This window comes from Pongo abelii, chromosome 9 (genome assembly GCF_028885655.2).
Source record: "Pongo abelii isolate AG06213 chromosome 9, NHGRI_mPonAbe1-v2.0_pri, whole genome shotgun sequence".
NCBI classification, from domain to species: Eukaryota; Metazoa; Chordata; class Mammalia; order Primates; family Hominidae; genus Pongo; species Pongo abelii.
The window spans coordinates 13,149,301-13,162,879 of record NC_071994.2 but is presented as its reverse complement, the minus strand read 5'-3'; the positions used below and the strand labels follow the sequence as shown (position 1 = coordinate 13,162,879).

The 13,579-nt window shown below is 59.3% G+C and overlaps 2 protein-coding genes across 9 annotated transcripts in view; one reads left to right on the top strand and one right to left on the bottom strand.

The window, feature by feature from the left end:
* FADS2 (fatty acid desaturase 2) overlaps nucleotides 1-9,503 on the top strand; it is a 46,893-nt gene extending 37,390 nt beyond the window's left edge. For 2 of the 4 annotated variants that reach the window (XM_054523969.2, XM_054523970.2), the window contains one exon: nucleotides 9,431-9,503. In XM_054523969.2, the coding sequence (XP_054379944.1) occupies nucleotides 9,431-9,488 (58 nt within the window). In that variant the 3' untranslated portion in view covers nucleotides 9,489-9,503. 4 annotated transcript variants of the gene reach the window in all.
* FADS3 (fatty acid desaturase 3) overlaps nucleotides 1-13,579 on the bottom strand; it is a 227,842-nt gene that overhangs the window by 202,264 nt on the left and 11,999 nt on the right. Inside the window, exons 3-12 of one of the 5 annotated variants that reach the window (XM_054524261.2) lie at nucleotides 13,309-13,506; nucleotides 12,743-12,844; nucleotides 12,506-12,628; nucleotides 12,150-12,210; nucleotides 11,504-11,580; nucleotides 10,886-10,983; nucleotides 10,375-10,471; nucleotides 10,116-10,195; nucleotides 9,869-10,021; nucleotides 7,594-7,932 (exon numbers count right to left, since the gene is read on the bottom strand). In XM_054524261.2, coding sequence (XP_054380236.1) covers nucleotides 7,881-7,932; nucleotides 9,869-10,021; nucleotides 10,116-10,195; nucleotides 10,375-10,471; nucleotides 10,886-10,983; nucleotides 11,504-11,580; nucleotides 12,150-12,210; nucleotides 12,506-12,628; nucleotides 12,743-12,844; nucleotides 13,309-13,506 — 1,041 coding nt within the window. In that variant the 3' untranslated portion in view covers nucleotides 7,594-7,880. Of the gene's footprint in view, nucleotides 1-7,593; nucleotides 7,933-9,582; nucleotides 9,729-9,868; nucleotides 10,022-10,115; nucleotides 10,196-10,374; nucleotides 10,472-10,885; nucleotides 10,984-11,503; nucleotides 11,581-12,149; nucleotides 12,211-12,505; nucleotides 12,629-12,742; nucleotides 12,845-13,308; nucleotides 13,507-13,579 lie in introns of those variants that run through there. The other 4 variants (XM_024255100.3, XM_054524260.2, XM_024255099.3 and 1 more) reach the window with 4 other exon arrangements.

The following is a 13,579-nucleotide window of genomic DNA, read 5'->3' as shown; positions in this document are numbered from 1 at the left end:
GCAAGAAGACCATCCCTTTCTGCGTGGGGTTCCTGGTGGGCTCTGAGCTGACAGCCCCGCAGGCCCAGTGGCAGTGGTAAGCCCTGGTTAGGGCCAAGGGGACATAATGCCGCCTTAATGATGGCCTCCTCAGCCGTTGCACTCTCTGAGGCCAGGCCCGTCCTGGTCCCTGACCCTGGTCCATCCCCAACTTTGCAGGTCCCTGAAGAAGTCTGGGAAGCTGTGGCTGGACGCCTACCTTCACAAATGAAGCCACAGCCCCCGGGACACCGTGGGGAAGGGGTGCAGGTGGGGTGATGGCCAGAGGAATGATGGGCTTTTGTTCTGAGGGGTGTCCGAGAGGCTGGTGTATGCACCGCTCACGGACCCCATGTTGGATCTTTCTCCCTTTCCCCTCTCCTTTTTCCCTTCACCTCTCCCCCATAGCACCCTGCCCTCATGGGGCCTGCCCTCCCTCAGCCATCAGCCATCAGCCATGGCCCTCCCAGTGCCTCCCAGCCCCTTCTTCCAAGGAGCAGAGAGGTGGCCACCGGGGGTGGCTCTGTCCTACCTCCACTCTCTGCCCCTAAAGGTGGGAGGAGACCAGCGGTCCATGGGTCCGGCCTGTGAGTCTCCCCTTGCAGCCTGGTCACTAGGCCTCACCCCGCTTTGGTTCTTCAGATGCTCTTGGGGTTCGTAGGGGCAGGTCCTAGTCAGGCAGGGCCCCTGACCCTCCCGGCCTGGCTTCGCTCTCCCTGACGGCCGCCATTGGTCCGCCCTTTCGTAAAGAGGCCTGCTTTGTTACAAAGCTCGGGTCTCCCCCCCGCAGCTGGGATCAGTACCCGAGGCCTCTGTTAAGATGTCCAGGGCCCTGGGCCTGCGGGCACAGCCAGCCCAAACCTTGGGCCCTGGAAGAGTCCTCCACCCCATCACTAGAGTGCTCTGACCCTGGGCTTTCACGGGCCCCATTCCACTGCCTCCCCAACTTGAGCCTGTGACCTTGGGACCAAAGGGGGAGTCCCTCGTCTCTTGTGGCTCAGCAGAGGCAGTGGCCACGTTCAGGGAGGGGCCAGCTGGCCTGGAGGCTCAGCCCACCCCCCAGCTTTTCCTCGGGGTGTCCTGAGGTCCAAGATTCTGGAGCAATCCGACCCTTCTCCAAATGCTCTGTTATCAGCTGGGCAGTGCCAGCCAATCCCTGGCCATTTGGCCCCAGGGGACGTGGGCCCTGCAGGCTGCAGGAGGGCACTGGAGCTGGGAGGTCTCGTCCCAGCCCTCCCCATCTTGGGGCTGCTGTGTGGACGGTGCTGCCTCAGGCACTCTCCTGTCTGTACCTGCCCTTACTGTGTTTAACCTTTTGCTCCAGGATGCATTGTGATAGGAGTGGGCGGCAGGGCTGGGCCTTGTGACAATCTGCCTTTCACCACATGGCCTTGCTTCGGTGGCCCTGACTGTCAGGGAGGGTCAGGGAGGCAGAGCGGGAGGGAGTCTCAGGAGGAGGCTGCCCTGAGGGGCTGGGGAGGGGGGAACCTCATGAGGACCAGGGTGGAGCTGAGAAGAGGAGGAGGTGGGGGCTGGAGGTGCTGGTAGCTGAGGGGACGGGCAAGTGAGAGGGGAGGGAGGGAAGTCCTGGGGGGATCCTGAGCTGCTGTTGCAGTCTAACCCACTAATCAGTTCTTAGATTCAGAGGAGGGGCGGGCACCAACAACTCAGAATGGGGGCTTTTGGGGAGGGCGCCTAGTCCCCCCAGCTCTAAGCAGCCAGGAGGGACCTGCATCTAAGCGTCTGGGTTGCCATGGCAATGGCATGCCCCCCAGCTACTGTATGCCCCTCACCCCTGCAGAGGCAGAATGAGCCCATAGGGAGCTGATCGTAATGTTTATCATGTTGCTTCCCCACCCCTACATTTTTTGAAATAAAATAAGGAATTTTATTCTCACTTCCTGTGTTTCCTGCACGCCAGTGCCAGGCCATGGTGTTGGGTGATAGATGAGGCCCTCCTAGCTGAGCCTGGGCACCAGGAGGGGTCCCCATGCTTGCATCTGTCTGTATCCCCTCTCCCCTGTGGCCATCCCACCCGCCTCTCCCTGCTGCCTCTGAAATTCATTCTGGGGCCTGGAACTTGGTGGAAATGACCCAAAAACATTGGCCCATCTTCCTCCTCTCAGCAGCCGACCCCAACCCAACTCTAAAACTGGGCTGAGAGCCACCTCTCAGCAGCTGACCCCTACCCAGGGAGGGTGGCATGGAGGGGCTTGCAGAGACCCTTCCTAACATCCTCCCTCCCCAGCTGTCTCCCCAAGTGCAGTCTGCCCTCCCATCCCTGGGCCAGCCGGCTTCCACAGAGCGCCAGGCCAAACAGAATTCCTGGCTTCCTTAGAAGGGGCTGGGGAAGGCCGGGCGCAGTGGCTTATGCCTGTAATCCCAGCACTTTGGGAGGCCAAGGCGGGCAGATCACGAGGTCAAGAGATCGAGACCATCCTGGCCAACATGGTGAAACCCCGTCTCTATTAAAAATACAAAAATTAGCTGGGCATGGTGGTGCGTGCCTGCAGTCCCAGCTACTCAGGAGGCTGAGACAGGAGAATCGCTTGAACCTGGGAGGCAGAGGTTGCAGTGAGCCAAGATCACTCACTCCAGCCTAACAGAGCGAGACTCCATCTCAAAAAAAATAAAAATAAAAATAAAATAAATAAATAAATAAATAAATAAAATAAAAAGGGGGCTGAAGAAGGCTCTGGAGGCTGATGATTCTGTCTGGTGGCTCCCGTGCCCATATCTGCAGTGGTTCATTCAGAACCCACAGGCTGTGGGGAGGCTGATATCATCCTAGCCCAGGTTCATCAGTTCATAGGCACAGTGATTGGATCCTAGGTCTGTCTGACCCCAGAGGCTGGGAAGAGTCTAAAGCAACATACCAGGGGCGCTTGTACAGTCGGCCTCCCATGGACCCCCATGCTGCTCCGTCATCGTCTCTGGGCTGGCTCTCCTGGCAGGGCTGAGTCTGGGAAAGTGTGCCAAGGAAGGGCCAAGAGGCACTGGCTAGTCAACACCTTGGGTCCTCCCCTTGGCTTTGTAGCTGCTTCCAGCAGGGCTGGGGAGGGCTCCTGAGTAGACCTCAGCTCCCGCCTGCTTCCCTGACCCCCGCTTTGCCTGGCCGAAATCCAGCCAGGTAGGGACAGCCAGCAGACTGACTGGGGTAAGTATGGCTCCCCAGTGGCCACAGGGTGTCCTGAGTAGGGCCTGGCATTACAGAAGCCCTGAGCGAGGCGGCAGACTCATCTCAGATTCACCAAGTGGCTCTGGGGAGTCCTTTGCCCTCCCTGGCCCTGTGGGCCATAGTTCACAGGGTCAGGCTAGAGGGGCCCCAAGGATGCCATTATCTCAACACCCGCTTACCCTAGGCCTTGCCCTCCTGGTGGACCCGCTGGCAGCGGCCTTCAAGGTTGCAAGACCCTGGCAGGCACGCCTCCCACCCTCTGCGCAGTGCCTGTGACCCGCCTCCAGGATGGCGACCAGCCCAGGCCTCCCAACCCTGCCAGTTGGAAATCCATGGGTCCATCACCCATAACAACCAGGGGGCTTGGAGTTGGGTACACTGGAGGCCAGATGGACACTGGGGCTATGAAGGCACCAGGTAAATCTTGGCCCAGCCTCACTGGGCACTTGGAGCTTCTCTGACTTCTCCAGCCCCACCCAGCCCCGCCTTGCCCTTGAATACTTCCCTTGGTCAAGAAGCTGAGGACATTCATATCTGCTCTCTGCTTAACCGCCCCCTCCTGTCCCTGTACTCAGCTGACCCCCTTGCCAACACACCCAGAATTGTGAGTTTCTAATCCCTATCCCCTGCCAAAGTCATGGTGCCCCAATATTCAAGGCCCTGAGCAATCAAACCCCAACACCTCTATCGTGGGCGAAGAGGCTGAGCCCAGAGAGAGGACAGGACTGCAGCAGGCCACACAGCAGCAGGACCCTGCTCCTAACCGGCAGGCCCCTGGCCACCTCTCCTGCACAGAAAGGGCTGGTTCCCAGACCCTGCCCCCATCACATCAAATGTCAGACAGCTCCCAGGAGGCCCAGCGGCTGGCTGGAGGAGTGGGGGCAGTGGAGGGCAGTTAGTCTCTGAGGAGGAGATAAGAGCGGGATAGCTACGCAGATAAAAGGGTATCAGCTTTGTGGGTAGCAGGGACATCTGCGGTGCCCCAAGCCTAGACTGTGTGTCTGTGGGGCGGGGACAGGGGGTGCTGTGGCACCACAGGCGGATCCTCGGGGTGTCTGGCTGAACACTCCGAAGCCCTCGTGCCTAGTCGGAGAGGAGAGAAAGCCTTTACCAAGCTGGGCCAGGGCAGAGCTGGCAGCCACTGGGGCTAGGCTTGGGCTGCCATCAGGAGCCACTGGCCATTGCTTGTGTGACACAGTGCCTTGGGCCCACTGGGACTCCTCAGCGAGCCGGGCTGCACCCTCCCCTGAGAGGTGTGCCCCTCTGGACAAAGAAGCTGCCTCTCAAAGAGTCCCTGTTCCAACATCTGAGAGGGAAATGGGGCGCCGTGGGGACGGCTTGCCCCAGGCTGAAACGCCACTGCCCTCGGGACTGGTTTTCCTTTTCTCAGCAGACTGGCTTCCTGTGGCCAGTGCATACACAGAACAAGGAGCCCCACAGCGTGCTGAGATTTCAGGATCACGTCCCCATCGTCCTCCACCATCACAAACACTTTGCTTTGGATTTTAAAGGCATTCAGTTATTTCTTCTAAATCATCCCATTCAAGAGCAAGTGTCCAAGAGAAAGAGTGACAGCAGCCAAGAGCTTGGAACAGGCCAAGCTCCCAGTAGTCGTGGTGGCTCATTGCCTGAGGACATAGTGTAGTGGGGGGAGGAACCTTGAGAAACCCACGGCCTGTCCTGTTACAAAGGAGTTTGTTGGCCCCCTGCCCCCTGCCAGCTACTCCCAATATGCCAGGCAGGGGCTGGCTCTTGGGCATCATCATTTCCAACATCTGCCTGGGCTGGGAGACCCGTAGCGAATGTGGATGATCGAAGGAACAAACCAACACTGCGGTTACGGTTTCCCTTGGGAGCTGTTTTTCCTCTGGGCCCACGCCTCTTGTACAGACAATAAAAAAGGAACACGGTTTCTCAGAGGTTCAGAGGTTCCACCAAAGCCTCTTTCCTTTTACAAGCCTGGCCCCTGTGCCCTAAGCCTTTGTCCTGAGACTAGGAGACCTACAGATGGAGAAGGGGGAGCTCAACTCAGGACTGAGGGTGACCTGTTCCCAGGGGATCTAGCATGGGGGACAGTGGGACAAGAGCAAAGATTCCCCTGCCAGTGATCGATCCCAGGCGGTCCGGAGAAACCCAGGAGTGGCTGCTGAGGGCGGGGCCTCCCAGGGGTCCTCGAAGCAAGTTACCAGGGACGGTAGGGAGCACGGCCCGCCCCACACTGGCGCAGATGCTCCGGGCACCCCTGGGTGGCGCTGCAGGCTCGGCTGTCGTGGGTCCTCGGTGTTAGCATCTCCCCGGTGAGCGTCTCGGAGCCAGCGCACAGCGATCTCTACCAGGGTGTGGACGGAGGGAATGCCATTCGGAGCCTGCGCTGGCTCAGGGCGCCCGCGTGGCACTAGGAGCCAACGGGATTTAAACAGGCGGTGACAGGAAGGGGGAGTCCCCGCAGAGGGAACAGCCTGTGCAGAGACCCTGAATGCAAGGCACGTGCTGGGCATGAGAAGCGTGTGTCTGAGGCAGGAAGTACCTTTCGAGGAGCATCCAGTCTTACCCTCGGCTGAAAACTGAGGCTCAGGGAAGGCAAAAAAGAACTTGTCCTATGTGACAGAGCAAATGGTCACCCTGGGGAACTGGGTTGTGTGCACAAAATTTGTGAATAAACTGAGCCTGCTGCTGTGCCCTTTGCTAAGAGCCTTTCTTCCATCACCCTAGGTACTACTGCTCAGAGGGGTCAAGGAACTCCCCCAAGGTCACACAGCCTGTGTCCTGGCAGAAACAGGACTTGCCCCCACCCCCCCACCCCCGTCTGTCTGACTTGAGTGGATCAGGTGGAGCTGGGTGACACCCGGAGGAGAGCAGGTATCTCACTCACAACCAAGCCGAAGGGGCTGCCACCCTCTGCTTCCCTGGCCCTACCAGGAGGCCTCTGCTGGCACTGCCCTGGGCTGGGAGGCCATAGGGAGCTTTGGGCTGTCTGCTCCTGGGTCTGGGAGATTATGTGAGCCGAGGAGGACCTCCCCCAGTGCTCTCCTGCCCCGGAAGTCAGGGTGAGGGAAGCAGGACACAAACACCCTGTCTGTCTGTCTGTCATCCTCTCAGAAAACACACACCAGGGTCTCCTGGGCCAGGGTCTGGGCTGCCACCAGCCTCCAGCAGCAAATGACGTCAGTATTCCAGGTGCTGTCACAGAGACCCTAGTCACAGGCTGGGCAGGGAAGGGGAGGAGCCCTGCGGGTCAGAGAGAACTTTCTAGAAGGGGAGCCCCTGGGAAGAGCTGCAAGAGTCCATGGGAATGTGCGGACAGCCCCCCCTCGCAGAGAGGAAGCAGGTGTGAGACTACGGTGATCAGCTTTAGCACTGAGGAGCTTTCTGGCTGTCTCGGAAGAGAAGAAATTCATGGGCATCAACACTCAGAGTCACCTTGGAGGGGCTGAACAAAAATTGGCAGAATTTGCGCCTTTTCCACCTCCCAAAGAGAACCCAGTCCAGGCCAATGGAAGCCCAAAAAGTGGGGGGCAACCCCTGCAGCTGGTAGGGCGACCCCAACTCCCACTCCAGAAAGGCCTCATAGAAATCCTCGCTCAGCTTTCTTTTTCAAGCTGCCGACACTTCAGATGAAACCCTCAGCTCAGCTTGGAGCTGTCAGGCTGTGTGGATGCTGGGGACTGAGTGGTCCAGCCAGATCTTCTTCCCAATTCTGGGTGCCCCAAGAGGTAACTCAAAACCCTCCCCAGAACCGTCCGAAACCCACAGGCACAGTCCAGCCCATTGCCAGACGAGGAGCCTAAGACCTGACTCCAGGGACTCAGGGACAGGAACGGCCATGCCTCAGGGGTCCAGCTTATTCACTGCAGTAACTACAGACAAGCACCTGGTCCCAGGTGGGCTTGAGGGAGATCGACGTTGCCTCCTTGGGGCACCGGGCACAGGCTGCACCACCACCACTGGTGTGATGCCAGGTGTGGTGCTAAGATCAGCAGGTGGCCCGCTGCGCGGGGCCCTTTCAGGCCCCCCGTCATGGAGGGCTGTGAGAGGCCAGTGCAGGTCAAGAGGCACAACCGTCTTCCCCAGTCCATGTCCAGAAGCGTCTGCAGACATGGCCCCCAGCCCTGGGTCCTCATCTGCTGGGCCCGCTCATCCCATCATGCAGAAGGGTCAAGTGACTTGAAGTCCAGCATGAATAGGAAGTGAATAGGCCCTCGGGCAGGTCTGAGTCCAGGCAGCCCTGGGCTCCCAGGCCCAGGGCATCTAGAGCTGAAGGGAGCTCCTTAGTGCTCCCCCTCACCCCGCCGCCGGCCCCAACACACACATTGATGGCCGAGGGCCTGAATGCTGTTGGGGAGTCGGGGCAGACCCCAGCTTCAAAACTCATGCAAATTCACCACTCCACTCCATAATACATCTGAATGTATTTTAATATAAAAATAACAGCTTTCCCCCAATTCTTGCTCTAGGAAAATGTGCTACGCTCACCTTCCCTCTACCCCTGTCCCATCAGGCCCAGAGCCAAGGCCGGAGGGCTGCTGAATACACATGCGAGGGGCTGAGGGGAAGACAACAGTACCAGGAGGGCAGGCAGGGCACCCCCAGGCTGGCCAATGGAGGGGTGGGGGTATCGATCCCGCCGGGGACTGGCTTGGTTGCTGGTGCCCTGAGCCCTTCTCTGCCCGCCTGGGTGTTGCCTTCACTGATGGAGGTAGGCGTCCAGCCAGATGTCACCAGACTTCTTCAGGGACCTGGGAGGTGGGGGTGGGTGTTAGGAGCTCAGTTGCAAGATCCTAACACCCCTGTATCCCCCATGGTAAGTGTGAGCGGAGATATCCCCATTCCCTTTGGGTTCCCTTCCCTGGGCGCAGGCAGCGATGCGGGCCCAGAGGGTGGGTTGGGAGAACAGCTGAATGCTCATTCTCTGGAATGGAATCTAGACTGGTGTGAGGAGTGTGGGGTAAGGGAGCTGGAGGGCAGCCAAGGCCAAGTCCAGGCATCAGCCTGGGTGGGCCTGTCCCTCCTGCACCCAGTTCTCCATTGCCTCCTCCTGCTGGGCGCTGCAACCCAGGGACAGAGAGGACGTGGAACCTGCCCACCCGATCTTGAGCCTGATATTGGGCGGTGGAGCCAGAAATGTCAACAACCTGCTAGGAAGCCCTGTGCCAGGCGCTCTAAAGGGCTGTGCCAAATGGCAGGGGCTCAGAGCATCAGGCTGGGAGGGATCATGAAGAAGTGGGCATCGGAACACCAGCACAGGAAGGAAGGGCAACCAAGTAAGGGGAACAGCGTGTGTGCAAAGGCGCAGAGGTATAAGACCTGGAATCTGGCCTCTGTTCCCCACCTTCAAGGTGACCACAAGGGCTGAGCCCCATCACCCCTCGCCTGGATGGCTGCAGTGCCCTCTGCTCTCCTTTTCCACTTCGACTCCTGCCTGCCAGTCATTCCCAGTAGGGGCAGCTTTCCAAGATGCAAGCTGGGCGCGTCCCTTCTCTGAGTGCCTGCATGCCTGCCTCGGCTATCTATGCCCTCTGCCTGAACGCTCTTCGCCAGATGTCCCTGTGGCGAGGCCTCTCGCCTCCTCCCTGTCCCTGCTCACATGTCAGCCTGTCAATACTGCCTGCCCCACCACCTTATTAAAAACTGCAGCCCCTGCCTGGCCGCCCCCCTCCCCTCCCCTGTCCCCACCCTGAGGGGCTTTTCATTGTTCTTTTGCCCATCTTCTGTAATTTACTTATTTGTTATTTTAACTGCTTGCTGTTTCCTCTGCTAGAAGGAACATCAGCTCCAAGAGGGCAGGAAGCTCTCTGGAGCCTGCAATGCCATAAGGGCAATGCCATCTTCAAGCAAAACTGTCTGATGACCGATGCTTGACCCTAAATGCCAAGCTCATGGCATAGATAACCTCCTCTGGTAGACGCTTATCTAACCTCCAGTGCTCACCAGGTTCATAAGAACCACCTGCATGGGGTTCACTCTAAAAGCTTGCTATATAGACGGTTCTTTCTGGAGGGCGTGTGAGGGGATGTCCCAACTCTTGGCTGCCTGAGACATGGTTTTTTTGTCTGTTTTTGAGAGAGTCTTGCTCTGTTGCCCAGGCTGGACTGCAGTGGCGCAATCTCAGCTCACCGCAACCTCCGCCTTGCGAGTTCAAGTGATTCTCCTCCCTCAGCCTCCCAAGTAGCTGGGATTACAGGCACCTGCCACCACACTCGGCTAATTTTTGTATTTTTTTTTTTTTCTTTTTAGTAGAGACGGGGTTTTACCATGTTGGCCAGGCTGGTCTCCAACTCCTGACCTCAAGTGATCCGCCCACCTCAGCCTCCCCAAGTGCTGGAATTACAGGCGTGAGCCACCGTGCCCAGCCCTGAGACATGGCTTCTGTTTGTAAGTCTCTATTAAGTGTTTCCTTCTGAGAAACTGGATCTGTTAGCTTCTTTCCCTCAGCCTTTGGGGGTAGGTTTGCATAGATCTGCTCACCGCAGGCACTGCTGTGTCTGTGAGTCTGCAGTAGGTGCTCCAGAAATTCTCACTGTGTGCATGAAGGCTGGGGAAGGGAGGAAGGGCATGGGACGTGGACAGAAAGGCTCAGGGACCCCGGGGGCTCAGCATGAGGCTGACCTGGACAAGGGCAGGCATAGGCCCTGGGGAAGCCACCAGAGCAGAGGGGCCGGGCTGCAGCCTCACCTGACAATGTCCACCAGCGCGGTGAGGAAGGGCTTCACTTCGTAGCTGAGGCCGTGCTTGGCACACAGCGACTTGACCAGTGGGGCCACCCGGCTGTAGTTGTGTCTCGGCATCCTGGGGAAGAGGCTGGGGGTGGGGAGCATATGCTGGCACCTGAAGTGGGAGATTCCAGAGAGAGGCCCCACCCACGGGTCCCCTCCCAGGACCCCCTCCCCACCTCCCACTGGCCCCCAGCACCCACACTCACTGGTGCTCGATCTGGAAGTTGAGGTGCCCGCTGAACCAGTTGGTGAAAAGCGAAGGTTCCACGTTGCAGGTGGCTGCCAGCTGCCAGAAGCCAGCGGGGCAACAGGTGAGGAAGCCGTTGCAGATCCCTGACCCTACGGCACCATCCCCCACCTGGCAGCCCCGTCAGGGCCTCATCCCTGCTTTGCCATTTGGCTCCTGGCTGGGACCCCCCACCCCACCCAGGATGGGCCCCACCCAGCCCCACCCCTGCTGCCCACCTGAGAGCTGACCCAGTCCCGGTGCTTCTCATGGCCGATCTCCTTGGGGATGTGGTTCATCTGTGTGATCCACACGAACCAGTGGCTTTCCAGGACCCTGTGGGGAGGCTCGGGCACTGCCCTAGGTCCAGCTCACCACTTAGGCACCCTGAGTGGAGGCTGGAGAGCAGCTGTCCCCAAGTGGCCTTGACTTCCTTATCTGTACAATAGGATTGTGGTCATCGCCCCCTTGCCAGTGCTTAAAGAATCTGAATGGAGCAGTGTCCACTGTGAGGCTGAGCCCAGAGCAGCTCCGACACCCACGGGGCCACTTACAAGCCAGGCCATGCTCCCTAAACCCACCGACCCTGGGCTCCTGTCACACTTGTGTTTATGTGATTCTGCCAGCAAGCCAGGGAGGCAGTACCACTGGCCCCACTCTGCAGACGGGGAAAGGGACGCTCTGGTGGGGGGGGGGGGTGCGGTGGGGTCACCTGTTGCCTGTGTGTGACCTCGCCACTCCCTGCCATACCTGACAGCAACAAAGAAGAGCAGCACCCCAGGGACGCCGTAGAAGGGGAGGTAGGATAAGAAGAAGCGGGCATAGAAGCTGGCGGCCCACAGCAAATCCTGCAGAGGAGAGCAGAGGTGATACCGAGAGGTCTCCAGGTGCCCGGAGGTCTGGAGGCCTGGTGGGTGGGAGGGGGACCTCAGGCATCCAACCCTTCTGCCTGATTTGCCTCAGAGCCCAGGACAGGCCACCACCCTCTCTGGTTTTCTCAGTTGAGTAAAGGAATAGGGTCCTTGCCCTGCCAGCTCACGAGGCTGATTTTAGTGACAAAGGTGTCACGCAGGGTGTGTTGGGGAAGACCCTGCCAGAGACACATATGCCTGGCAGAGTCAGCCCAGCAACTCCTCCTGGGAAGACACCCTCACCAAGAGAGACCCACACACCCCCCGTTCCTCAACCCCCCCACCCCACACGTACAGTCACGGGCACACTCGCTCTCCTGCTGCGCGCACGCATGTGAGCCACACTGTTGCACGCACATGTGCACCCTGTTTGCCTTCATGGGCAGGTACTGTCCCCCGAGGTACCACCTCCTGCCACGGCAGCCGTATGCCCGGGGTCCTGGGCAACCCCACTCACCGCCCACTGCATGCACACCAGCATGTACGCCAGATTTTCCACTTCGAAGTTCACCAGGGTGAGCAGCGGTGGGCCGACTGCAAGAAGGGGCACGAGAGCACTTAGGAGTGGGGCTGGGCTGCCAAGGTGGGTGGGCAGCAGAGTGAGGGGCTCTGTTACTCCAGGAATGCCCCTGGGACGTTGGTGCTGGTCACATCCAGCTGGAATGACCCCATATCACCCCCGACCCTGTGTCCAAGCCTCCTCAGGCTGCCCTTACCCCACCACCTCCCACCACCCTTCACCGCAGGTCAGGGCCAGCCTTGAGTCCTCGCTCTGTCCACCCCAACAACTGCCCAAAGACTCTAGGGCTCCAGACCACTCTAGTGAGGGCAAGAAGAAATTCTGCATGGGGCTTGGGGAAGCTCCCAGCAGGGCTGTGATGGCCCATGGCTGCAAGGTGTCCCAGGCACAGGAGACAGCTGGGGCAAAGGCATGGTGCTGGGAGAGTGTGTACAGACTGCAGAGGCTGGGAGGGTGCCATGATAAGGGAGATTTGACAGGCGTGCCCCTGCCCCAGGAAGTGCCTGGGAGTGGTCCAGGACAGCAGGGAGGACAGTGCAGGCCCAGGCGCTCCCCCACCCCAGAAGGGCAGATGGACACTCACTCAGGAAGAAGTACAGGTGCTGCTGGTTGTAGGGTAGGTATCTGCGTTTCTTCTTGCCATACTGTGGAGACAGGCGGCGGCTGGAGACAGCAGCTCTCCAGGCCACCTCCTTCTCCCGGGCAAGGTCACGGGGCTGGCTGGGGCCAAGGGTCAAAGGCAACTCTAGATTCTAGCAAGCGGGCTGGTCGTCCCCAGCAGGTTGGGAGGTGGGAAGGAAAGACACGGGGGCAGGGCTTGGCCCAGCCAGAGTGGAGGCTAGATAGGGGCTAGGTCAGGGGCAGAGTGGGGACCCAGTGCATTAGCTCCCCCTCAGCTGCAGGCCCAGCCAGAGGGTGTCCACATCCTTCCCCACCCACCTCGACGGATGACTCCCCCAGGAGGAAGACGGGCGCCACCGTCACGTCTGGGTCTTTGTGGAAGATGTTGGGCTTGGCGTGGTGCTGGAAGTGGCGGAAGTTCCACCAGTGGGCGGAGAAGCCCTGTGGAGGAGGAGGGGGCTCTCAGGGGCAGGCTGTGCCCCTCACTCTGTGCCCACACACTTGGGCAGACCCAGCGCCGCCCAGCACCTGGCTGCTCACCCACCCCACCCTCACCTTTAGCTGCCCCATCACGAACTTCTGGGCCACGTGGTTCCACCGGGACTTCTTGAAGATGGAGGCATGGCCCAGGTCATGCTGCAGACACCAGGACTGAGCCTGGGGAGAGAGGCAGGGTCAGAAGCTGTTGGGAAGGACGGAGCCTGGCAGGGCCTGGGGCCCCAGTGAATCCTTTCAGCTTGCAGGGTACCCCTGTGCTAATGCTCCATTTCAAGACCCTTGTGGGCCAGTGTCCTCTTTTTACAGATGAGAACTGAGTCCCAGGGAGGTGGAGGGGCTCGTAAGTGTCATGAAGCTGCAGGGCAGCAGCCTCTGGCTCAGTGGCCCTGTGCTTGATCGGGATCTGTTCAAGAAGGAACTTCTTGGCTCATCTGGAATGCAGCTTGACCCACAGACACGCCTGATGGGCCTTCAGACTATTCACTCATTCATCCGTTTATTCATCCATTCATCCTTTCATAGGTCCATTCATTCATTTAGCAAATATGTTCACAATGCCCAGGTGCACGGGGGCCCACGTCTGTTGGGCAGTTAGGGTGGCTGCAACACAGAGCTGGGGTCACCTGAGAGATGGCCAGGATGAAGGCAGCCAGGGCACTGGGCACCCAGCCAGGACCCAGGAGGTAGATGAGGAGCCAGGCCAGCACCTCCATGGCCAGGATGTGGCCCAGTAGGAAAGCAAAGAAGGTGGGACTGGCATCAAACAGCTTCATGTCCTCGGCTGCCTGGTACAGGGCTCGGAAGTCCTCGACCAGCTGCGCCTGCCATAGCAGAGGGGCCGATCAGCCAAGGAAGAAATTCCTCCCCACCCCCATTCTCCTGGAGCCCCAGCCA